A 27,846-nucleotide genomic window follows, 5' to 3' on the forward strand; every position below is an offset into this window, starting at 1 on the left:
TAGTCTAAGGTGCATTTATGATTTGGAGGTAGACAAGCTCATGTATTAGAGAACTCATTATATGTAATTTAGCCTCTTAAGGACACAGGGCGTACAGGTCCGCGCGGCGGGTGGTGATCGGAACAGAGTGCCTGCTGAAATCATTCAGCAGGCACTCTATGACAATGCCGAGGGGGGTCCTGTGACTCCCCCGTATCGGCAATCGCAGCAAACCACAGGTCAATTCAGACCTGCGGTTTGCTGCGTTTCCGGGTCATTCGGGTCTCCGGCGACCCGATAACCTGGAATTGGATGGTGATCAATGGTATGATAATACACCACCAATCACCATCCTTAGATCCTGAGATGTGGCGGTGACATTGGCTGGACAGGCGGGCAGGGGTTAACTTCCCCCAGCTCTGCTCTCCTCCTCCACACTGCTTCTTGTGGAGCCAGGGGAGAGGAGCATCCATCCACCTCTGAGCCTAACACCCCCAGCACCCCCACGTGAGCCACCAAAGTGCCATCTGGCACTCAAAAGTTTGCAGGGACAGGTTTAGGGAAAGGTTAGATTAGGTAAGGAGACTGAGGGATTTTTTTTTTGGGGGGGGGGAGTTTTTTTTGGGGGCTTCACCCTGATCGGGTGTCTGGGGTCCACAGCACACTCAGCTGTGCGACCCTAGACCCTCCAGGGGTGCATTTTTGGGGGCGCAAGCTCTTTTTTTGTGTGCGTGCACTGACTGTGGCTGGCACTCTTAGCGTCCGGCCACTGTTAGCACATCGCCCACCCCACCGCTGATCAGCTTTATTTAATTTTTCTGTTAGGTTTATAAGTGAAAGTAAACACCCCCCCCCCCCCCCCCACACATGCACACACTAAATAAAGTTTTACACACACACACACACACTCCCCTATGGCCCGCCAAATGTTCTCGGCTGAAAAGGCATACGCCCTGCTTGTCTCCGACTCCGAGAGCCCCGGTGAGGACGAGGATGACCCCATCTTTCTCTTGTCATCTGCGTCCTCCTCATCATCTAGTGATGATGAGCCCCCAAGGCGGCAGAGACAGGGGACCCCCATGCCAGGGACCCTGTGGTCCACACTAATATGAGCATCCCTGGGGCTCGTACTAGTTTTCCGGCTCACCAGATAAGTCCACCTGAGCCCCCTACCGGTGAACTTGCATGGTGTACCCCAGAGGATTTTGAGCCCATGATTCCTGACCTTGTTGGCCAACCAGGAATCCAGATTCGCACAGTGGTCTTCACTGAATATGACTTTTTTAGTTTTTTTTTCAGTGACCCCTTTGTGAATCTGATGGTGGAGCAAACAAACTTGTTCTCCAAACAGTTCATTTCTCAACACCCGGGCTCCTTTTTGGCTAGGGCCGGTGGCTGGACTCCAGTCAGTGCAGCCGAGATGAGGACGTTTTGGGGCCTCGTGCTGCACATGGGCCTAGTCAAAAAACCCAGTGTCAGGCAGTACTGGAGTGGGGACGTCCTCTACCAGACCCCACTCTACTGTAAGGCCATGACTCGTTCCCGTTTTGAGGCCATTCAAAAATGCTTGCATTATGCCTATGACCACCTGCCTAAAGGTGATCCTGCCTATGACCACCTGTACAAAATAAGGCCGGTCATCGATCACTTCAGGGCTAAATTTTTAGAGGCCTATGTACCTGGAAGGGAGGTTGCTGGTGATGAGTCTCCTATTGCTTTCAAGGGGAGACTCGTTTTCCGCCAGTATGTTCCCTCTAAGCAGGCGAGGTATGGCGTGAAGCTGTATAAACTTTGTGAGAGTACCTCAGGGTACACTTACAAGTTTTGTGTGTACGAGGGGCAAGATTCCTGTAATGAACCCCCAGAATGTCCCCCCACTCTGGGTGTTAGCGGGAAACTTGTGTAGGACCTTATGCACCCACTGCTAGATAAGGGTTACAACCTGTACGTGGATAACTTTTATACTAGTATCCCCTTGTTCCAGTACCTCGAGGCCAGATCCACGTCCGCTTGTGGGACCGTGCAGAAAAATCAACGTGGCCTCCCTACTCACCCCCTCCAGGTACCTATCCCCAGGGGTAAGACCCGTGCCCTTATCAGTAGAAACCTGTTGCTGGTCAGATATAAGGACAAGAGGGATGTCTTTGTACTGTCCACAATTCACGGTAACGGCATCACCCCTGTCCCTGTGCGAGGTACCGCGGCAAAAATGGATTAAAATGGAAAATTTGCCCAAAAATTTAAATTCTTAAATTTCATCTCCATTTGCAAATAACTCTTGTGGAACACCTAAAGGGTTAACAAAGTTTGTAAAATCAGTTTTGAATACCTTGAGGGGTGTAGTTTCATTTTTAGGTGGTTTCTATTATGTAAGCCTCACAAAGTGACTTCAGACCTGAATTGGTCCTTAAAAAGTGGGTTTCGGAAAATTTCAGAAAAATTTCAAGATTTGCTTCTAAACTTCTAAGCCTTGTAATGTCCCCAAAAAATAAAATGGCATTCCCAAAATGATCCAAACATGAAGTAGACATATGGGAATGTCAATTAATAACTATTTTTGGAAGTATTAATAAGTATTATAGAAGTACTGTAGAGAAATAGAAACTTGGAAATTTGCACATTTTTCTAAATGTTTGGTAAATTGTTTATTTTTTTATAAATAAAAATTATTTTTTTTGACTCCATTTTACCAGTGTCATGAAGTACAATATGTGACAAAAATAAAATCTCAGAATGGCCTGGATAAGTAAAAGCGTTTTAAAGTTATTCACACATAAAGTGACACTGGTCAGATTTGCAAATGGCCTGGTCCTTAAGGTGAAAATGAGCCCGGTCCTTAAGGGGTAAAAGGGGTTGGCACACAAACAACATTTATCACCTATACAGATAAATGCATGATGGCTGGGGATCCGACTACTAGGACACTCATGAATCCTATGGGGTTCCAGAGTTTGCTGTGTGAATAGAGCCTAATATGCATATCTAACCACAACTCCATTCACTGCCTGTGGGAGCATACTACTATACTGCCTCTGTCAGACCTACAGAAGTGAGTAGAATGGTGGTCAAGCATGTGTACTACCACTTCAATAACTCCTGGGACCGGGGGTCTCCTATTCTTATGATCAGTTGGGATCTCAGTGGTCAGATCCCCCAGCAATCATACTTCCCACGTCGCCGGAACTGCCTACCGGATCCAGCAATCCAGACGCAAACTGATGGCATTTGCCAGACGGATCCGGATGCGGATCGTCTGACAAATGTATTGAAATACCAGATCCGTCTGTCCGGTGTCATCTGGAAAAACGGTATTCATTTTTTTTTGCATTTTTAAAGGTCTGCGCATGCGCAGATGGGAAAGCCGAATCTGTTTTGCCGGAACACTTCATGCCGAATCCGGCACTAATACACTTCAATGTAAATTAGTGCCGGCAAGTCATCAGTATTTTTGGCCGGAGATAAAACTGCAGCATGCTGCGTTTTTTTCTCCGTCCAAAAATCATAAGAGGGACTGAACTGAAGACATCCTGATGCATCCTGAACGGATTGCTCTCCATTCAGAATGCATTAGGATAAAACTGATCAGTTTTTTTCCGGTATTGAGCTCCTGTGACGGAACTCAATACCGGAAAACAAAAACGCTAGTGTGAAAGTTTAACCTGCCAACAAATCATAGGATGCTATATATGAAATGTAAGTTGACCAAGGAGCTCAGACCATGAACTATCGCTTGGTGACTGGTTGCAAGAAAGCCAAGAAAAAACTTGCTTCCCACTGCAATCTCACACTAGCTGGAAACCAAGGAATGATTCCGTTTGTATATTACTGTTTTGTATATTAGGGATCTGTATATAATTGAAAACCGTTTAATGAGAGTCTGTCAGCAGTTTTGACCATCTGCTGACAGTGCTAGGTAGGAAATGGAGAGATTAGTACAAACATACCTTTTGAGAAGCTTTTATTATCAGGAGTTGTGAGAATATTAAGTTTTATTCTGCCAGATTCTGCTCTTGCAAGTGCTCAGGAGGTGGAGCTTTACTGTGAATTGTTTCATTCTACCCCCTGAGCATCCTCTGTACAGATCATCAGTATCTGATCACTGAGGTCACGGTCACCGGTCACATGGTCTAGGTGCAGCTCAGCCCCATTGAAGTGATACCAAGCACAACCTCTGTACAATGAGCTGAGAGAAGGTCACGGCACTACTAAGAGCACTGGTGCCTTCTCAAATAGCTGGGTGTTGGCTCCCCACCAATCAGCTTAATTTTTGGAAGAAAAATAAACTTTTAAGCATAAAAAGCCTTAAATATAAATCCAGTGAAAACTTCATAGAAAAAAAAATGTTCATTTTTAAAATGTCAATAGATTCATTTAAACATACTTTACCATACTGTTTTATTCTCTCTTTTTCCTTTTTTACCTATTTTTGCTAATTATTTTTTTTGCATTCAGCAATGTTAGAAGCAGTTCCTGGTCAGAGGAGAAACAACACGTCAAGCAGACAATTTATTTAGTGTACACACACTCAAAACAAGGGTGATGTCTTTCCTATCTGCGAATGTGGCCTGGAAGGTTTTAATCTGCCCTCCAGCTCTTCACTATCTCTAAAATCACAAGAACCGAGATTTCTTGCGCCAAAAAGGTCAATGTAATAATTACACCTTCAGCAATCTGACAGAGTCTTGCAGTAAATTCTACTTGCAATACGTGCCTCTCCTGAGATGGGTTTCTCCATATCTTATTACTGTTGGAGAGAAAGCCAGGTTTACACGCTAAGGTCTCATGTTATGACTGAACACAAGCTCCGAGTTGGACAGAGCCATAACACAGTGCCCATAGAAATGCCCAGTAATTGGCAACTGCAGAAGAGTCAAATAAATACAATAAAAACTAAACCATGAAGACAAAAGTACAAACTATGAAAATAAAAAAATACTAAAAATCAACTGACATTAACACACATACTAAGAATAATACAGTATTTCCTGTGCTACGACTACATATTTTACATATTTTAATGTACTGTAAATATGTAGACATTTCTACCCAGGATATATTTTTGGAGGTGCAGATAAAAAAAAACTAAATGCACATAAAAGCACATTACAAGAAAATTGAAATTTATCTCGCTCACAGATTTACAGATGCAAAATAAATTATCCATACTGAGACACTAAGGGAGTGTGTAAATATGTGCTGAAATGCATTTTTTACTTCTGATTTTACAGCCCATGCATATGGTGAAAAACCACAAAAGACTGTCATTTGCAGGCGTCGGTAATCACTTGCAATTCTTCAAGTGTTTCTCTGGAGTATAGTAGTTTATATTCCTGCTCAAAGATGTGTTAAAACATGCTCGCCGATGATTTCTTGAAAGCGCTATGATCAGATTCTGTAATTCTGGAGAACGTCAGACATAAAAACCAAAAACATTCATGCAAAATGGCTTTTTATCCTTGAAGGGAATGCATCATCAGAAAACAACATATTGCTTATCTTTCATTAAAATAAAAAATTAAATAATTTTATGTATCTATCCATATAAAAAAAAAACTCTTGAGATGTTCTAGTTTTCTAATTGTTCACTAGAACTCACACACAAAAAGCTGTCATTTTCTGTTTCCTGTTGCTTACTTGTCAGCTTTGCTGTACAGACAGGGACAGAGCCATACCATTATCATTAGAAGGTTGGTGAGCTGTATTGTACTGGTTGAGGCTTAAATGAGGCAGAAAAGCAACACTATACATACAGAGAAGGCTCTGTATGGCGCCCATCTGTCATTCTGTATCCTTTACTAATGGATGGTGATTACCTATATAGGCCTCCCTACTCAAGAGCAACTGCATTGCTTGGAAGCAAAATGGTGGAGAATAGGTCCAAAGGTCATGGAAAGAACATGGGGGTGGAAGCAAACTCGAAGGCCTCCTATTGTGGGTAGAAAAACATGGTGTAATAAAGGGAACCTCTCTTGACTTTTGTATGTTTGGTACTGTATCTATCATTTGCTGGGGTGGCGATTGTTACTATCCAACTACCCAACGAGGGTACTTCCTGCCAATGATTCCTTTGGGTAGAGAATGGCCAGTGTCCAATGACTAGTGAATAGCAGATTTGTGCTGCTGTCTTCTACCATTAACATCCCCCGAAATAAACCTATTAGACCTTATATTGGTGGAAGGTCACCTAAAGATATAAGCAGAGGCTTCTGAAGGACCTGTAGTTACATGACCAGGTCCTCAAGTCACAGAAAGAGAAAAGAACTGTTCCTATTTCTGTTCAGGCACACATGGGCCGTGTGTCTTAGAGCGACATGTGGGTGCAGAGGGGAGAGCTCCACAGTCTGCGGAGTGCGATAATACACCGGCCACTGAACATCCTCTAGAGCACCCAGACAGAAGAACCAGAACTGTGTTACAATGAGATGTTCTAGCAGTGGCAAAAATAGTGTGACACTGTAGGAGACAACTGCAGCTTAGAGCATTGCTAAGTCTTAGACTGAAGGTCTCTGGAGAGGACAAGAAATGGTAAACTTTGTAAATGTTTCAGCGCTTTTATATGAAAATGATTCTATTTCCTATGCAAACAGCTCGTGATTTGCTGAGTATTTGGTAGAGAAGTTTGCTTTACAAAGCTGCATTATAAATCAGTAGGAAAAGGGAGGGGTGACCGCCAACCATAAATCTTGTAATATATCTCAGAGCACTAAATCCTCCGTGATCTCTGTTTACTAAAATATGCTGATAACTATAATTGGAATGTTTCAGTCCAGAACAGAAAGCTTTTATTTCCAAGCAAATTTCAGAGATGTGCAATAGGGCGAAGTTAACTGGAACAAAGCAACGGATCAGTCAAACACTTATAAATTATTATTATTTCTACTGGCTGTGAAGCAGCTTCCTGACAGCCCATTGTGATAACTGGAACATAATTATTTCTGGTTTTATACCCCACACACACTCCATAGCTGCAGAGCATTAAATCAAAACATGGACACTTCAGCAGTAGATTAAAACACAAAGCTGAACAGTGAGATACACATCCATAATAAAAAAAAATGCTATCTATGAAACTATGGAAAATAGGGATTTCCGCATTGTTCTATCCCCTAGATCCCTCTAATTGAAGGTTGGAAGCTCCTCATGTTGACAAAGGAACCAACCCTAGGATCAGACCATCCAAGACATGAGCAGGGTTACAGGAACAAGAACTACGTTTTGGACCAGAAATAGTGCCCAAATTTAATTTCTGCTATGCAGCCCTTCTCTAGGTTCAATGAACCTTCTCTAGGTTCATTGTTATGTTTCTGCAGAGAGAACAGGAGAACCATAGGTTGGTTGTAGCACCACAACAGATTGAGAACCCTCAGTTGTAGATGACTAATCTAGAACATCACCAATGTGTTAGTGTGGGAGAAGTAAATTTACAACAGCTTGTGAACCACAGATTGGAGGCCACTAATCTAAAACATCATGGATGTGTCAATATGGGAGTTGTAGTCTTACAACTGCTAGGAAACCACAGGTCGGAGAATCAATGTTGGAGAACTGGAGACCGGTAATTTTTATCTGTCATAGTTGGCATTGTAGACTCATAATGTCTGGAGAAGCACAGGCTGGAGACCACTAATTTAAAACATCATTGATATGTCCTGCACAAACTTGGTCAATATGAAAGATAATTACCCCCAAAATCAAAACATCACTAGTAAACCCAAGTCAAAACTTTCTTTCTAAACTTCTAGTCTTCTTTGTGTAAGTTTCAGCAGACATTACAGCTCTCTAACGGTTTTCCACTCAGTTTTTCCAGACTCCTAAATGACAAGACCACTGAGTTGTACAGTGGTGTCAGCCCTACTCATACCTTGCTTGAAAACATAGCCACCATGGAGGTGGTCCAACAGTTGGGACACGCAACAGTTGGGACACAATTCTTAGAATAAAGGGGCTGATTTTCTGCAGCATCATTCCCAATCAATCAAGTTACTAGAAACAATTAAGATACAACATGGTAAAAAATATATATATATATATATATATACAATTTTGAGAATATTCTTACCCTGAATCTAACTTTTCCATTTGTGCTCATTTGTAAAAACAGGCGATGAGGTCCATTCCAGTTTCCATATACGATATCTACTTTTCCATCCCTATTGAAGTCAGCTAGAGCTACACCTCGACCGTGCTGGTAGGCATCATCTACACCTGTAAAAGAAAAAAAATTACACCCAATCAAAAATTAGAAAAAAAGCAAGTAAGAAGCATGGAAGGACCTTATATGTCTTCATTAGAGATGAACAAATGAATTTCAAAAGTTTGAAATCCAACCTGAATTTTTCAAAAAATTCGGATTCTGATCGAATAGAAAACTAAAAACAAAACAAAAAAAGGATCCTTTATTTCGAGCATCCGTTGTTCTCATTTTGCATCAGTTTTTTTTAACCATTTCCATCTTAGATCTGTTACTTATGATGGGTGAAAAAGACCTCAAAATAAAGGATCTATTTTTTTTTTGTTGTTTTCTGTTTTTCTGAGAGTTCAGAAGAACGCAGAACGAAGTGGTGATGTGAACCAATCCTGATATGATTGGGGAGATCAAGGAATGAGAGAGAGTCTCGTTTTCACAGATTCCATCATGTCTTGACTATACATATCTACAGCAGTATTCTCCAAACAGCACCTTATAGTTCTTAAGCTTTTTCCATATATCTTCAAAGTTAGTGCGTCAGCATACACTATTATGATCCAATTAAAAATGGTGGTTGACCAAATTCCTTAACAATCATGTGTCTCCATAGGTCCTGTTTGCCATCAGAGAGGACATCAGCTGCATGGAGTGAATTTTTAACTCCATGCACTTCAAAATTTGGCAGATTGAATTGTCAAAATGGGTTGTTCACCAGTTTTATAAAGCGAAGACCAGCTACAAGGAGCCAAAGTTGAAATAAGAGAACTATTTTTTTTATTATTTTACCTAAATATCCTTAAAATTTCCTTAAAGTGGTTGTCTGAAAGAAAGCAGGCCTATATCACTTCCCCATTTACTTCAATAGAAAGGAGCATCAATCAAAGAGACAACCAATTGACAAGGGTGCTGCTGTTTAGAAAACAAGTAGATGTGTTTTTCTTATTTTGGACAATGTTTGTGCAGGTGTCAGACACTGGGAGGAGTCACATCACATGCAGTAAATGTATATAATAAAATCACTCTCAGAGGGTATTAGACTGCCACTTTTCACTATGGATAGTCCAGTCCACTTGGCATGATGGCACTGTATGATTTTTATTACCACTGGAGTATCACTGACTTTCAACAGAGCTATATGTCCAGAAGTCGGCATTGTTGTATGGTCAAGACCATATCAAGATAAATTGAAGAATTAGACTTTGCAACCAGACAATATCACTTTTATGATTCATTTCAGTTTCTGTTCATTTCATTAGCTGGAAGACAGTTTTTTTTTTATTGGTTGATTAGTTTAATTAATACTCAATATACCGTAGAATGTTTACATTATTTTTGGAAAATGTTTTTAGAAGGGATATTGACGGGTCATCCCCCCTTTACTCCTGGGATCATTTTATCACTTAAAACTTTGGTGAAATGAAGGAAAATGGCTAACTGGGGGGAGTTATGATGAAGGTACAGTAAAAATGAGTCATACCAAAACTATGGTAATTCAATCGAAAAACAAAAGACAGTAACACAAACCACTTCACCAACCTAGACCTCCAGGGATGCATGTATTCATTGACCACTTTACTGCCCAAGACAACCATAGATATTTAGAGGCATTGTGTTGGAACTACTGTGTACAGGAGGAACTTAACTGGCAATTTTATAGGGGCATCTGCAAGCCTTCATGGCACTACTAGGGCTCCATTAGAGAAACATAGGACTCCTCTGGGCCGGGATATCTTGGCATATCGCAATCAAAAAGTTTGAAATAGTATAGCGGACTACACTTTTCCATGCAACTATACACAATACAAAAATATATACTTAACATATGAGTTGCAACTTGAGAACGGTGGCTCACTCTGGGCGAATTATGGATAAGGTGCTGCAAAACTCAAAAGATTGGCACAAGACTGAAAAAAACGCAATATATGATCTGCCATATCATCTACTAACAGTCTTCCTATGGAGACATAAGGAACTTAATTATACGCGCAACACCATATGGAGTAAACCTACTATCTAAGGTTGCTTGCAAACCAGAGATCAGACTGGACATTCCCTATATATATATATATATATATATATATATATATATATACATACACTCACCTAAAGAATTATTAGGAACACCATACTAATACGGTGTTGGACCCCCTTTCGCCTTCAGAACTGCCTTAATTCTACGTGGCATTGATTCCACAAGGTGCTGATAGCATTCTTTAGAAATGTTGGCCCATATTGATAGGCTAGCATCTTGCAGTTGATGGAGATTTGAGGGATGCACATCCAGGGCACGAAGCTCCCGTTCCACCACATCCCAAAGATGCTCTATTGGGTTGAGATCTGGTGACTGTGGGGCCATTTTAGTACAGTGAACTCATTGTCATGTTTAAGAAACCAATTTGAAATGATTCGAGCTTTGTGACATGGTGCATTATCCTGCTGGAAGTAGCCATCAGAGGATGGATACATGTTCTCATTCTGTTTACGCCAAATTCGGACTCTACCATTTGAATATCTCAACAGAAATCGAGACTCACCAGACCAGGCAACATTTTCCAGTCTTCAACAGTCCAATTTTGGTGAGCTCGTGCAAATTGTAGCCTCTTTTTTCATATTTGTAGTGGAGATGAGTGGTACCCGATGGGGTCTTCTGCTGTTGTAGCCCATCCGCCTCAAGGTTGTGCGTGTTGTGGCTTCACAAATGCTTTGCTGCATACCTCGGTTGTAACGAGTGGTTATTTCAGTCAACGTTGCTCTTCTATCAGCTTGAATCAGTCGGCCCACTCTCCTCTGACCTCTAGCATCCACAAGGCATTTTTGCCCACAGGACTGCCGCATACTGGATGTTTTTCCCTTTTCACACCATTCTTTGTAAACCCTAGAAATGGTTGTGCATGAAAATCCCAGTAACTGAGCAGATTGTGAAATACTCAGACCGGCCCGTCTGGCACCAACAACCATGCCACGCTCAAAATTGGTTAAATCACCTTTCTTTCCCATTCTGGCATTCAGTTTGGAGTTCAGGAGATTGTCTTGACCAGGACCACACCCCTAAATGCATTGAAGCAACTGCCATGTGATTGGTTGACTAGATAATTGCATTAATGAGAAATAGAACAGGTGTTCCTAATAATTCTTTAGGTGAGTGTATATATATATATATATATATAATCTGAGTTCAAACAATTACAAAGCACCCTTACCACTCTGCAGTAGCACTGAATTTTTTCAGCGAATTATTGTTGGATACAAGGGACTATTCCTACCCGCGATTTTTGAAATTTTAATTTATGTGGATTGTATTTCAATTTTATGTGAATTGTATTTCATTTTATGTTATATACGTATTTTATTCTATGCTATATAAGTATTTTATTTCATGAAGTTTAATTAAACAGTTTGTTTTACCACTAAGACCAAATGTAGAGTGCTCACCCATTGCCTAGTTTTTTTTATATACTTAACATATACCGCATTATATGCACTGAAGCCTATAAGTGATGGATGCCACAGCATGGGATCCGTCATATCCATTGGGAGTTATTTTCAGCATATACTTCACGTCAAATGGAGACCATTAACATGATGTGAACAATCCCTAATAGAGGATCTCTGATGAGGCTGGTATTGGCAGTACTTTGGTTGTTGATTGTTCATTGTAAACTGTATAGCGACATTACTTATTTGTACAGTATGGCAGAATTAATTATGTCCACAGCATTGTCTATGTACAATGTATGACAAAATCATTTATGCACTTAACATTGAAGGCACTGAGTCTAATAAAGGGGTTTCCCGCTGATAACAATTATCCCCTATCCACAGGATAAGGCATAAGTTTTGAGGGTCCAACCACTGGGATCCCCAGTGATCATGAAAATGAAGACATGAAGTTTTGGGATACTAGTCCAACGTCTGTTTCCCTATTAAAGGGGCTGTCCCATGAAGATGAACCACTTTCGGATTAAAGAGGCCACCTAAGAAAAAAAGCAGCCAACCACCCCAATGTTATACTTAGTCTAAACCCCACCGATTCAGAGATCCTGGGTTCTCACATGTTCAGCAGTTTTCATGAGCTGCCCTGAAACCTGTACAAGAAATAACTCTCTGCAAGGTCTTATTTGCTCTTCTATGCACGGCACTATCTTGCATGTTCCTATATAGCTATACCAGAATGTGCAAAATGGTTTAATCTAGAGAAAGAATTTAAAGGTTACTCTAATCAAACCTGAGGGCTCTGTGCTTTTCCCAGTTCTATTTTTAATAGAAATAAGCGGAACATGGAAATTTGCTGCTTCATTGAATTTTCTATTTCAAAACCATATATTTTCCCCAATTAAAACCTGCAACCTTGATCATCTCTGATTTTTAACACTATTGATTCCAAAATTCGCTGCACATTTAGACATTCTTCGCTCAAATGCATTGGCTTTGTTGATATAACCATCGTCTTATTTTAATTGATACTATTATATTAAAGTTCCAACATTCTGTTGAGAGTTTTTTATTATACATTTTTGCATAATTTTGGCTTACCGCAGCCACCACTAGAGGGAGTTTAGAAACTTACTGCGTACACAATATACATTGAATTCAATAATAATACAGTATTCGGTAAGTTTCAAAGCGCCACCTAGTGGAGGCTGCAGGCAACCTAAACTTTGTCTAGCCTCACGGCGATGCAGTGGATTTGGAGCTCTGTTTCAGAAAACAGAGCTCCTATCAATATAAATGAAAATATTCAGCACTGTCATTTGGACCTATGTTGATTAAATAAAAATTAAAATCTATCACCTTTGGGTAAGGGGGGGGGTGGAGGGGCATGTCTTTCCATGTGCTAGGTATATAGTAGCACCATTTTTACCAGTGTGAGATTGAGAAACAGCTGCCATTGTTTGAACACTGTGTGAGGATTAAATTAAATGTTCTGGACTGACATTCTGCTGTTTGGCCACAAGATGCTGCTGTTTCCTAGGCACAGCTGACTGCATATATATTTTCATATTCATAATAGGTGTGGTTTTCTCAGAGCATGAACAAGGAGCAGCCATCTTAGAATTGAGCTTATAGCTGAGGAACTGTGTGTGAGCAGACAAACTGATGGATCCAGGAGTGAGAGGACCCCATCAGTGACCACAGCTACATCTGAGTGAAGCTGATCGTTGTCCAAGACCCAGATCCTGTCCAGGGAAAGAAGGATCATTTCCAGGAAGGCTGACAAGAGCTAAGGAACAAAGCTGCATACTCTGCGGGACCTCAGGTTTGCTGGAGAGACTGGTTGTTTGGTTCAGAGTCATCAGTGGATATAGAGCAGACCCTGGTCGGTAAGATCCTGCATGCAACTTACTGCAGTATTGGCGGCTAGAGACTTAGGTCTCTGCTTTGTGTCATGTCTAAAAAGTTGCTACTGGTACTACATGGACTCCATTACTAAAATGAACATTGCACATTTGGGAGCTGATAAACACCGCCACGAACTCCATCCAGTTCAGCGTTTTGCTCAGAAGTAATAATAAGGCACGTGCTACTGGACTAGTTATGGGATGGGGAATAATATAGAGCATGGTAAGATTGTGAACTGTTGTGTTGCACCGCAGGCCAGCCCATACTAAGCACCTAACCAATTGTTCGTGTTAGTTTCAGGGTAATAATAGGTACGACGAGGCAGTTTTTGTCGTGCCCGCCAGTAGGTAAATTACCACGAAACTTCTGCTGGCGTCCATCAGGGGGCACCGTGCTGTGCAACACTGGGGTCTCAGCCTTCAGGCGGGGTGCATGTAAATCTACAGGGTGGGCCATTTATATGGATACGCCTTAATAAAATGGGAATGGTTGGTGATATTAACTTCCTGTTTGTGGCACATTAGTATATATGAGGGGGGAAACTTTTCAAGATGGGTGGTGACCATGGCGGCCATTTTGAAGTCGGACATTTTGAATCCAACTTTTGTTTTTTCAATAGGAAGAGGGTCATGTGACACATCAAACTTATTGGGAATTTCACAAGAAAAACAATGGTGTGCTTCGTTTTAACGTAACTTTATTCTTTCATGAGTTATTTACAAGTTTCTGACCCCTTATAAAATGTGTTCAATGTGCTGGCCATTGTGTTGGATTGTCAATGCAACCCTCTCTTTCCCACTCTTCACACACTGATAGCAATACCGCAGGAGAAATGCTAGCACAGGCTTCCAGTATCCGTAGTTTCAGGTGCTGCACATCTCATATCTTCACAGCATAGACGATTGCCTTCAGATGATACGAGATGTGCAGCACCTGAAACTACGGATACTGGAAGCCTGTGCTACCATTTCTCCTGCGGTGTTGCTATCAGTGTGTGAAGAGTGGGAGAAAAGGGTTGCATTGACAATCCAACACAATGGGCAGCACATTGAACACATTTTATAAGTGGTCAGAAACTTGTAAATAACTCCTGAAAAAATAAAGTTACGTTAAAACCAAGCACACTATTGTTTTTCTTGTGAAATTCCCAATAAGTTTGATGTGTCACATGACCCTCTTCCTATTGAAAAAACAAAAGTTGGATTCAAAATGTCCGACTTCAAAATGGCCACCATGGTCACCACCCATCTTGAAGTTTCCCCCCTCACATATACTAATGTGCCACAAACAGGAAGTTAATATCACCAACCATTCCCATTTTATTAAGGTGTATCCATATAAATGGCCCACCCTGTATTTTATGTTCTCAGCTTTTGTGGTTGTGTTTAATATCACGTGTTAGTAAAATTTAGTTTTTGCAAAAGCTGGTGTCAAAGTTGCTTTCCTCGTTCGTAACTTCGCTGTATCCTGGGGAGCCCACCCTGGTACATGGCTTACACCAGCAGCAAGATTTAAAAGTGTTTTCCTGGAGTTATCACCCCACCTATCAGCTGTTTGATGGCCAAAGGACTGCAGCCTTTTCATATTATGCCAGGCACAGCGCCGTACATTGCTATTGCAGCTCAATCCCATTCATTTAAATTTGACTGAGATGCACAAAGGTCATATGACTGGTTGACGGTAACATCCCAGGCGTCCACAGCGTCCCTCAAAGTCAAATGGTTTGTAAAACTAGAGGCTTCTTCATTCTAGGGATTTATATGTGTGCAAGTAGTGGAGCATGTACTATCAGCAACCAGAGCCAAATGATTGTGTGTGGAATTTCAGCTCTGTTCCATTAAAGTGAATGTGGTCAAGGTGCAATGCCACACACAACTTGGGAACAGGCGTGGCACTGTTTTTGCAAGAAAGCAGCCATGTTTTTCTAATCCTGGAGAGCCCCCTTAAAGAATTCCTGAAAATGGAGAAATAAAACATAGCCGCCTTAATTTTCTTCTTCAGGCATAAATGAAAAAAACTGGTATAAAACATTGAAAAACACAATCTGGCCAACAAAAGTATAAAATGGAGGTATGATTATAAATACTGGCATATGAACATGACAGTGAGAAGTCAAATATTCCACCCACGACAATCGGAATGGACTTAGAAACTGCGGCAATCAAGGCTGTTTAGAAGGCTGATATATTTCTGTAAAATTTGCTTCAACAAAAATAAATAAATAAGCAAATGCAAAAGTGAAAAAATAAAGAAACAAATAAAAAAGTGAAAAAAAAGAAATAAGAAAATAAAGGTAAAAAATAAATAAAAGGTATTATGATTTAGCCAGACCCTATAGAAGATCAAAAGAAAAATGAATATTATCAACTTCCATTATGACAAGCTTTCTCTCACCTTGAAGGGAAGTCACCTCCTGTTATCCAGAATAATGGGGGCACGAATTCTCCTGCATCTGTTTACTTGATAAATGCCCCCATGACAAGTCTTGTTAAACCCTTGCCATCATTCTGACTTTCAATTACACAGACGGTGCATCTACCTCTCTCCCTTACCCATACATTCTCCCCTCACATATATCTCGCTTTCTTCCCTTCGTGCCTCTCTCGGATTATTACCTTATCAAAATCATTGCTTTACTACAAACAAAATATTGTGCCGCCAAATAATACATTTTTCTTAAAAAAATAAAAAAAGGAACATATTACTGTGGGAAATGGGATTTTAATGAAAAGGCGAATTACATATTTTTTTTGAAATATGACCAGTATCCTCTTAATCAGTCACTTTCCACGTCTCTTCCCGCGTGGCCTTACTGGTTACGGATCTGGGCGGCCTTGAGTCGAGGGCTCTTTATTTATTTATTTTTCGATCTGAGCTTAAATAAAATTAATATAAGCTGCCTCCATGAATATCATTTCGGACCTGGCCTTTAGAGAGACTTGTTCTCGCAGGGTCCAAAAAAATTGGGCTTTTGTGTGGCTTTACTGTATTCCAAGGCCGGTGTCAAGCTGATTGATGGTGCTGATGGAGGCGAGGAGAAAAGAGCAGGTAGGAAATGTAATTGATTAGGAAGGGGGGAAAAAAAAAAAAAAAACTAGATTAACTTCATGCCATTTCTTATATTTTATGGCCAACCTATAATTTGAGGACGCAACCACTTATTCCTAGTGTCTGTTAAATTATTAAGATCAGAAGACACAGGAGAAAGAAAATGTGCAGATAGGAAAGATGTATATTTTATGTAATTTTTAATTTTTTTTTAGAAATTTAAAATTGCCATTTTTGCAGACCAAAAATAAGGGGAAAGGGCCCTGGGACACAACCAAAATGGCTGCATCTTTCCTCATTTTGTTAGTGTTTGAAAAGAGTCTGTCACCAGGAAATTCACTGGTAAACCAAGCACAATGCCTTGTAGGACCAGCTCTGCTGAAAAATGATCTGTTACTTCATTCTTGAGAAAAGGTACTTTTAATTCATATGCAAATGAGCAGTTTATGACAACCGAAGGCGGGTAAAAGCCACCTTTGCACCCTTGGTCCTCCTTCTTCCTCTCTCAGCCTTTCCCTCTCCTTGATTGACAGAGTCAGGTTCCTGCATAGTCATTATGCCTTGCTCTGTCAATCAGGGAGAGGGAGGAACTGGCAGAGGATGCAGGAGGACCAAGGGTGCACAGAGTGCAGGAGACTGTGCTCTTCTGTCCAAAACGTAGGGTCTAAATTAGCTGTGGGGCCCAATTAACCTATCTGTGCCCGTTCCTGCTGCTGTAGGGTGAAAAACATTTTGGTGACCTTGAGAAGAGGCAGGCTTGGCCTTCATTTAGTGCAGAAACAGAAGCAACTGATGACCATTGTTATGGACAATAGGAGTCAGTGGAGCCATTTGCCAACAAATCAGTTTGGCTTTGGGCTATCCCCAAGGGCGTTGTTCTGGAAGTCCCCTGGTTTTCACCCTTTAACAGGGATTTAATCTTTGCTGTAGGTGAGTTCCCAGGCCACTACCTTATAGGACATCCCCGTGTCTAGTTGTTAGCTGACCCACGGGGGTCACAGACACTGGTGTGAAGCACTGAAGGGTCAGGAAATATATATAGTCAAGTGACAGGCTGAGGTCAGTGTAGGTGGAATTCCTGCATAACCAAAAGACTAGTCTGAGGACAGGGCAGGCAACAATGGGTGAATATGAGAAACAGGCTAAGGTCAGGACAGGAGGCGGAGAATCAGAGTCGGAAAACACAGGCAGAGAGAGGTACGGTACAATCGGCCTGAATAGCCAACCTTCACTGATAACTAGCCAACTAGGAAACGTAAACCTCCCTAAGGGAAGGTGCCTTAAATACCCAGGAAAAGCCATCCATAGCCTGGAGAAGAACTTGGATGTGCATGCGCTGGACCTTTAAGAGGTAGAAAGCGAGCATGTGCAAGCCCTATGGAACAGGCATAGAGGGCTTCTCAATGGAGTGCAGGCTGCAGTCTGCCAGGATAGCTACAGCTGGAGGAGGAAGACAAGCGGGACCAGTTGACTGGAACAACACGGATGCCACCGGGACACCAATACAGCAACCATTTCCGAAGCCCCTGATTTTCTAATGAATTATAGGGAACACCTCAAGAGGTTAAATTAATAAGGCTTTTCCATCTGTGTTTTGCTTTCCTGTATTGAGATCCGGCAGAGGATCTCAAAACCGGAGGAAAACGCTTCAGTTTTGTCCCCATTCATTGTCAATGGGGTTGAAACTGAAGGGAATGGATTGCACCAGAATGCATTCCGTTCCATTTTGTTGCATTCCCATGACGCACACAAAAGCGCTGCAAGCAGCGTTTTTTTAGTGCGTCATGGGATACTGAGCAAGACGGATCCGTCATGAAACACATTGTAAGTCAATGGGCGCCGGATCCGTCTTCTTCATTTGGGAGATAATACAACCAGATCCGTTCTGAACGTTTGCAGACGGTTGTATTATATACAGTACCGGGTGCGTTTTTGCTGATCCCCTGATAGATCCAACAAAAACGCACATGTGAAAGTAGCCTTAAATATAAATTATACTGAACCTTTTCACAAAAAGCATATATATCAATATACCCAGGCCCTCCTGCTCTTTAACATGCTGCTCACACATTAGACTGCAGGTACAATGTGATAGGTTCTCTTTAAAAGGGTTGCCACATAAAAAATATTCTACCTTTTTTTTCAAATCAGGACCTGGATCTGAATACATTTGTAACTGTATGTAATTAAACATTTAGTATCGCTACTGAGACACAATGAAATCTATCTGCCTTGTTTTCTTTTCCTTGTTACACTATCTCAGTAACATCATTGAGGTGGCGGTACAGGCTCAGTCCCATCCTTCAACTGCAACTAGCTGTATCTACTGTTAGAAGATGTGACAGTTACAGGGAAAGAGCTGCAGCAGAAAGGACACATACCCTGAGCTGTGTTAGGGAGAGAGCTGCAGAAAAAATGACACACCCCAGAGCTGTGATAGGTAGAAAGCTGCAGAAGAAATGACACACCCCTGAGCTGTGATAGGTAGAAAGCTGCAGAAGAAATGACACACCCCTGAGCTGTGATAGGGAGAAAACTGCAGAAGAAATGACACACCCCTGAGCTGTGATAGGTAGAAAGCTGCAGAAGAAATGACACACCTCCTGAGCTGTGATAGGGAGAAAACTGCAGAAGAAATGACACACCCCTGAGCTGTGATAGGTAGAAAGCTGCAGAAGAAATGACACACCCCTGAGCTGTGATAGGGAGAAAACTGCAGAAGAAATGACACACCCCTGAGCTGCCAGCTGGAAATAAATCTAGCAGAGCAATAGGTGCAATGAATGGGGAGCTCTCTGGATCCATGTGAGGTACAGGGCTGGTTCTGGTTCTGCCATGTACTATATGATGTCTGATTTTATTTTTTTACATTAATCATGGGATACACCCCTTAAGTCTGGATGAGAATGGGCAGTCTGAAAAAGAGACAGATACATAACTATAGTCACATATCTATGTTATGTGTAGATATTTATGCAATATGTACAGGATAGACATTTAAAGAAAATCCCCTCTCCCTCCCCAGAAAAAATACATGTATCATGAGCGCTTTAAAGGGCATCAGATGGTGGGAGATTGCATTTGCTTTGTTTAGAGTCACAAAGGAATTTTTCTCTAATATGGGGTGTTATCTGCCTCACAGAATTTTTTGCCTTATTCTGGATCAACACAGTAGGAGGCTGAAGGTTATAGGCTGGACCTAATGGACAACCTAATCCATGCTACAGCTTGCGACTACTTTACGTAACCTCAACTTTCCAAAGACTCTAAGCACACTGGTACTGATGACATCACTACCTGAGACTGATGTCACAACGTAAAAGCCACAGTTTCATCATCATGTTCCTGAGCAGCTCGACCATTGTGCTAGATGCTAGTAGAGACAATAGATGCAGAGTGACCAAGAGCTGTATCCGTCCCTATTTCAGTAATCAATGCGGCTTCTGTAACTGCGGTCTATGAGATATCCTGCCAGCAAGCATTCCAATAACCATGTCGATATCTCCTGTAGACGAATGCTAAAATTAATCAAGTCTCTTCATAACAAAAATAAAATAAAAGTGATGAACAGAAGATAAGGCAGTCGTTAGGAAATAAAAATGAGCAGTAATTAGAGGTTATGGAGGCAGCGGTGCGCGGAGTACACTTACAGGACACTCGCGTGCGCCGTGCCATTACTCGTTGGCACCTCATCACTTCCATTCTTTTTTACAAGACAAACGGAAATCAACTCAATAAATAAAAGAAAAAGAAAAACAGAAATTATGAGGCAATGAAACCAACTGCTCCATATCTACCTCGCAGCCCAAAAAATAATAACTATCCCAGCACAGCCTGCCTTCATATCCTCCTTTCCTTTGATCCTATTTCATCCCATATTAGAATTAAAACCGAGAAATAGGTATATAAAGGATCTCCTGGAGATTAGATATGTCACCCTCCTCCTCCTCACTGTCCTGTGACTGACTGTAAGACAAGTGACTGCAGCAGGAGCCTCTCACCCTCTGCCCTGTCTGCAGTAGGACAAAGGATTGCTAAGCATCACCTGTTGACTAAGTCCCCTTAGTCAGTCTCCAGCCAAAGATGGAGCAGATCAGCAGGGGAATAACCCCTATGTTCCCTGTGGGATTTCTACAATACCATTTGCTTCAGGAACATGCACAACATTCTGCAGAACAACACATTTTTTAACTTTTATAATTTATTTCTAGGTTTAGTGTTTTTTTACGGCCTGTAAGGATGAACCTGAAAACTACAGAATCAACTGTTGCCTTCCATCTAAATAGGTCCAGGCCCCTAATTTCTCTATTAAACCTATCAACCTTCTCCTCAAGCTTTGTAACCTGATTTTCATAAGAAGGGAAGTAATATAATCTTTATCAAGCCCCTTGAGTCCCTACTATACATTAAATAAGTTATCCAGTTCATAGACTCTATTAGGGAATTCTGGGTTGATCGAGGGGGGGGGGGGGGGGGGGTCCTCTGTTCAGGATCCTCAGCTCTTGGCTACATTGGGGAGGAGTTACACATCTCATCTCTAGCTCTGGAGGACATTCCCTGTCCTATATTACACAAGACAATCCAATAATTTGAATAGGTACTGTGTAATGCTTCATTCCTCCTGTGGGGGCACTGCAGAGGAACTGAACACAGATTTCCTTGCAGCTGATTGAAGGGGTCCCACCAACTGGGGGATACTTTGTGAAATGTATGTATTGTTAAGCAGGAACCTTTTCAACAAGTAGGAACTGTTTAAAGCAAATAACCCTTTAATGAGTCAATGTTTAAGGTGTGTGTGTGTGTGTGTGTGTGTGTGTGGGGTTGCACATGCTGAGTCCATTCGAAAGTGGGAGGTGGTTGCACATGCTGAGTCTATTGGAAAGGGGGAAGTGGTTGCACATGCTGAGTCCTTTGGAATGGGGGAGGTGGTTGCACATGCTGAGTCCTTTGGAAAGGGGGAGGTGGTTGCACATGCTGAGTCTATTGGAAAGGGGGAGGTGGTTGCACATGCTGAGTCCTTTGGAATGGGGGAGGTGGTTGCACATGCTGAGTCCTTTGGAAAGGGGGAAGTGGTTGCACATGCTGAGTCCTTTGGAATGGGGGAGGTGGTTGCACATGCTGAGTCCTTTGGAATGAGGGAGGTGGTTGCACATGCTGAGTCCTTTGGAAAGGGGGAAGTGGTTGCACATGCTGAGTCCTTTGGAAAGGGGTAAGTGGTTGCACATGCTGAGTCCATCTGGGAGGTGGTTGCACATGCTGAGTCCTTTGGAAAGGGGTAAGTGGTTGCACATGCTGAGTCCATCTGGGAGGTGGTTGCACATGCTGAGTTTTTTGAAAGAGGGAAGTTATTTCACATGTTCATTCCCATCCTTCAACTGTCACCAGCTATATCTACTGGGTACTAGTTGGGGCCCAAACATTTACACTGATGTTAACCGAAGGACTCCGCATTGGGAATCAAGTTTGCCCCTTGTTAAATAGGGCCTTTCATCATACGAGTGAAACTTCACAGCTCCCATGTAGTGACTGGTGAGGGGCAGCCCACAGTTTAGTTGGGGCTCCTAATTCGCAGACGCTCTGACAGCAGTACCCCCTGTGCTGCCCTGATAGAGTACTTAGATATCTTATATAAATAATAGTAAAAGATGGTCTTCTGTAGACCACACTACAAGCATTCCAGGAAGATAAATTTGGCCTACACCGATACAGTGTAGCAAACTGGCAGGAGAAATTATTGTATTATTGTATATTATTGAGGATTGTATAGACAAGACAGTCATAAATGAATAAATTCCATATATGTTTTAAGCCTCTGTTTGTATGCAAGAATGATTTTACTCACTGACAGAAGCAGAGATTTTAAAAATGATAAAGAATTGAAACATAAAGGTTTTTGAATTTATTAAAGCTACATACCAGTTATTTATCGTTTGAAAGACATACGTTTTGCTTAAGTGCAAATTGGTGCATAAATTTGCAATTTTGGGGAATTTTCTACTATTTGCACCTTCATAGAGTGGGTGGAGCTTAGTGTAAGGGGTGTGACTTTGGGGCCTTCTCTACCTGGTCCATTTATTATAATTTATGCCAGAGAACGAGAGTAAATTATAACTGAAATCTACCTCATTTCAGTATGTGGCGCACAGAGAGCACAAGATAAGATAAGGATCACGCGTTTTAAATTTGGTGCATCTTAGTCAAATGAGCTTTTGGCTAAGACCGGCTTAAAACGTCAGTTGTAGTAACTCTGCCTCGAAGTATATTAGAAAGTTGCAGAACTTTTAATTAGATAGGACATCAAAAAATCATGAGGATATCACAGGTAGTGTTGAGCACGAATATTCAAATAGCTAATTTTTATTGCGAATATCGCCACTTCGAGAATTTGCGAATATTTAGAATATAGTGCTATGTATTCGTTATATCGAATATTCGGCATATTTTTCCATCTGAACACATGATTCCTCTCTGCTTCTTGCTTGTGGGCCAATGAGAAGGAAGCAATGTCAAGTTCACAACAATACTTAGTGCACCAATCAGTAATCTGTAGTCAGACCTGCTAAAAATGTGAAGTTGCACGTAGTGCGAAAAAATATTCAAATCACTGCTGATTAGCGCAATCGCGAATATATTGGAGCACTTGACTCTATCTGCATATAAAGCTATTGTAATGTTCTGCCGTGCCAACCATTTTCTCCAGTCTTAGGAAACTTATACCAGCTTGAAAAATGTAGCGAAAGTGACCCACGCCTGTATTTCGCGTTACAAATCCGCATTACGCGATTTTTATATTGCCGATTTTTTACATTCAATAAAATAATATCGAATTCGCAAAATTCGCGAATATATGACGAATATTCTACAAAATATTCGTGAAATATCGCAAATTCGAATATAGCCCCTGCCGCTCATCACTAATCACAGGTAGCTGTCCTGTCCAAGAGAAAATATTTAAAGAGCACCTGTCCACAGGATCAACCCTATTAAACCAGACATAGGGGGAATTTATCATGAGAGGAATATTTGAAGTCAGTTTTGCTTGATTCTTGTGTTTCTGCCACAGTTATCAAATGTCACAGGTAACATAGTAACATAGTAACATAGTAACATAGTACATAAGGCCGAAAAAAGACATTTGTCCATCCAGTTCGGCCTGTTATCCTGCAAGTTGATCCAGAGGAAGGCAAAAAACCCTGTGAGGTAGAAGCCAATTTTCTCCACTTTTGGGGAATAAAAAATTCCTTCCCGACTCCAATCAGGCATCAGAATATCTCCCTGGATCAACGACCCCTCTCTAGTAGCTATAGCCTGTAATATTATTACACTCCAGAAATACATCCAGGCCTCTCTTGAATTCCTTTATTGTACTCACCATCACCACCTCCTCAGGCAGAGAGCTCCATAGTCTCACTGCTCTTACCGTAAAGAACCCTCTTCTATGTTTGTGTACAAACCTTCTTTCCTCCAGATGCAGAGGATGTCCCCTCGTCACAGTCCTGGGGATAAATAGATGATGGGATAGATCTCTGTACTGACCCCTGATATATTTATACATAGTCATTAGATCTCCCCTCAGTCGTCTTTTTTCTAAAGTGAATAATCCTAATTTTGATAATCTTTCAGGGTACTGTAGTTGCCCCATTCCAGTTATTACTTTAGTTGCCCTCCTCTGGACCCTCTCCAGCTCTGCTATGTCTGCCTTGTTTACAGGAGCCCAGAACTGTACACAGTACTCCATGTGTGGTCTGACTAGTGACTTGTAAAGTGGTAGGACTATGTTCTCATCACGGGCATCTATGCCCCTTTTGATGCAACCCATTATCTTATTGGCCTTGGCAGCAGCTGCCTGACACTGGTTTCTACAGCTTAGTTTGCTGTTTATTAAAATTCCTAGGTCCTTTTCCATGTCGGTGTTACCGAGTGTTTTACCATTTAGTATGTACGGGTGACTTGCATTTTTCCTTCCCATGTGCATAACCTTACATTTGTCAGTGTTAAACCTCATCTGCCACTTATCTGCCCAAGCCTCCAATCTATCCAGATCCCTCTGTAGTAGTATACTGTCCTCTTCAGTGTTAATTACTTTACACAGTTTAGTGTCATCTGCGAAAATTGATACTTTACTATGCAAGCCTTCTACACGATCATTAATAAATATATTGAAGAGAATAGGGCCCAATACTGACCCCTGAGGTACTCCGCTAGTGACAGTGACCCAATCTGAGTGTGTACCATTAATAACCACCCTCTGTTTTCTATCCCTCAGCCAGTTACTTACCCACATACAGACATTTTCTCCCAGTCCAAGCATTCTCATTTTATATACTAACCTTTCATGCTGTACAGTGTCAAATGCTTTGGAGAAGTCCAGATATACGACATCCATTGATTCGCCGCTGTCAAGTCTAGAACTTACCTCCTCATAGAAACTGATTAAATTAGTTTGACATGACCGATCCCTCACGAAGCCATGCTGATATGGCGTTATTTGCTTATTTCCGTTGAGGTACTCCAAGATAGCATCTCTTAGAGATTGTTTGATAAATGTGTCTTATCCTTAAAGGGAACCTGTCATCAAATTTATGCTGACCTCACTGAGGGCAGCATATAATAGTGACAGAAATGCTGATGTCAGCGGTGTGTCACACATCAGCTAAAAGTAAGTAGTTGCTGAGAACCAGCATCATAATCATTGCAGCCCAGGCCTTGAAAAGAGTCAAATCTACTTGAGAAGAGTCCTGGTTATTATAATCTCTTCTCAGGTGGCCGTGACTCTTTTCCAGGCCCAGTCTGCAATGATTGTGATGTTGGTTCTCGGCAACCACTTACTTTTAACTTTTAAATGACAGAACGCTGAAATCAACTCACCTGTCTCTACTTTATGCTGCCGTTAGTATGGGCAGCATAAAGTTGATGACGGGTTCCCTTTAAACCTAACAATTCTGTGTAGAGAAGCTCCTCTAGTTTTTCTACTGCACCCTCCTCCAGGAGTGAGACTGCAACTTTTTTGCAACTTTTTAAAGTGAAACTTATTAACATAGCTAACCACACCCACTTTTCCACCCATATTACAAAACTGGAGTGAGTGGTGTAAAGTTGCAAAAAGTTGCATATTTTTGCGCAATCACTTAATTCTGCCAGAATTCTGAAGTGAAGGTAAGATAAATCATGGCCATAGTGTCTGGTCGAGTTGATCTTGCTAAATAAAATAATACTTGTCTTGTAAAAAAGAGAATTTAATTTTTTAAGCAAATAAGGACTTCAGTGAACTCAGGGGCGGGGCCTAGCTCTTCAGCTTTCCAGTGCTGGTTATGCCCCTGCGGTGCAGTGAAGCCCATAAAAGCCTTTTTCCTTGGGAATTCCACATCTGATTTTCACAAGATAGGAGTCATTTTAATGAGTAGGACCAACCCTACCAGGCAGAATCTCTGGTTTAATAGGTGCTGTAAGTATTTAGGGCCTTTCTGCTTTATGTCGTATAAAATGAATGAAACAATGTAAGATTTGCACAATAGCCACTGGGAAATGGGAAATACCAATATGAGCTGGACTCCCATCTCTCCAGTGGTATAACACAAAGCTAATGGGTCCTCAACTATTATCTGTAGTACTAGTCTTAGTGGGGTCTTTTTTGGCAACTACAACCTATAGATATGCCTCTGAGCCTCATTACGGTCCTATAGCTGTTATGAAATATTTGCCCCTCCTGGACCTAAATGTTGACGGCCATCCATCTCAAATTCTCTATATGCAAACATTGCGATCTCCATAAAAGCTCCATTACGAATGAATTGATATTTATGACCTACCGTAATTTACGTTTAGACACTGCACCGTGGGAAGAGCAGCAAAGTCCTGACTTAGCAAATCACCTGACAACCTCCCGGCAATGAACATTGCTTGACTTTGGTCATTGCGATCCGTCATATGCTAATCTATTGGTATATTCAGTATACATCCCTCCCCCGTTATTGCTGTATCCTCACTTGCTTACATTTGCCTTCTCTTTGACATATTGTTCTCCTATTATGCCTGAATTATTAACTATCAAATCCCGCAGCCGTCCTCTGCGCCCTCCCCCCATTTGCGGAAAGAGTCCCCTCTTCAAGGACTATTTTTTGATTTTTTTTTTCCCCTCTGCCATCACTATATTTCAAAGGGAATGATGTCGTGCCGTCCCTTCTCCTGCACGAAAATCACAATTAATTGGGTTCCTTTTATATCCAATTTGATGGTGCTGTTTGTGCCATAAAAAATGATTAATCCTTTTAAATTCCATATTGCTATTGTAATTTGCTTTTATAGCCAGCCGGCTGTGAACTCTCCTCAACTCTCCACCTTCCTTAATAGCTTTGAGGACCAGAAGCCTCTTCTTCTGCAGATTTACAGGTGACGGAATAAAATCCGCCAGGAAGAAAAACCTCAGCCGCCGTCCTCGCTCAGAAATAACAGTTTGTTTAATTGGAGCGTACATTTGCTTAATTGTATGCCACCCGACGTATAACGAAACATGACATTTACATCGCTTTATCATTTAGACTCATTTGGGTGTGGATTCGGATGGAAAATTTGACACAAATTGCATCTTCAAGACTGAGATGAACCTGCAATACATATAAATGTGTGTGAACCAGTTCTGAGGGACCTTGTTACAGTATTCTGAGTAAAAGTTGTCCAGCCCTCTACTACATGTTGAAGGAGAGCATATGTACATCATGAAGTTTGTATGTTCTCCCCATGTTTGCGTGGGTTCTCCGGTTTCCTCCCACATTCCAAAGACATACTGATAGGGACCTTAGATTGTGAGCCCCATGGGGGACAGCCTGATGCTAATGTCTGTAAGAGCTGAGGAATATAGTAGCGCTATTTAAGTGCGTATAATAAATACATAAATAAATGGAGCGGTCCTGGTGAGATGATCGCCATCTATGGGTCCCTCAATGATGTTGCATTAGAGCATTTGGAAATCATAGAGAGGGTCATCCCATTAGGGCCTCCTCTATGACAAACATATTGTATGCTCTAATACAGCATCATGGGGAAAGGGGTGACATCCCACTTGGACCCCTCTATATAATGTACATACTGTATGCTCTACTGCATCATAGTGGTAACTATCCTACTAGCACCTCTCTATGAGGTATATATGCTCTAATATGGCAAAATCGAGGGGGTCATCCATCTTGGACCCCCTCTATAATGTATATAGAGTATTCTCTAATACAGCATCATAGGGGTAGTCACCCTCTGTGATGTATATATATACAGTACAGACCAAAAGTTTGGACACA

The 27,846-nt window shown here is 41.4% G+C and overlaps 1 protein-coding gene across 1 annotated transcript in view; it reads right to left on the reverse strand.

Moving 5' to 3' along the window:
• CRTAC1 (cartilage acidic protein 1) overlaps nt 1–27,846 on the reverse strand; it is a 603,594-nt gene that overhangs the window by 138,781 nt on the left and 436,967 nt on the right. Inside the window, exon 7 of the mRNA XM_040437595.1 lies at nt 8,039–8,184. Coding sequence (XP_040293529.1) covers nt 8,039–8,184 — 146 coding nt within the window. The remainder of the gene's footprint in view (nt 1–8,038; nt 8,185–27,846) is intronic.

This window comes from Bufo bufo, chromosome 6 (assembly GCF_905171765.1).
Source record: "Bufo bufo chromosome 6, aBufBuf1.1, whole genome shotgun sequence".
In the NCBI taxonomy this organism is placed as follows: domain Eukaryota; kingdom Metazoa; phylum Chordata; class Amphibia; order Anura; family Bufonidae; genus Bufo; species Bufo bufo.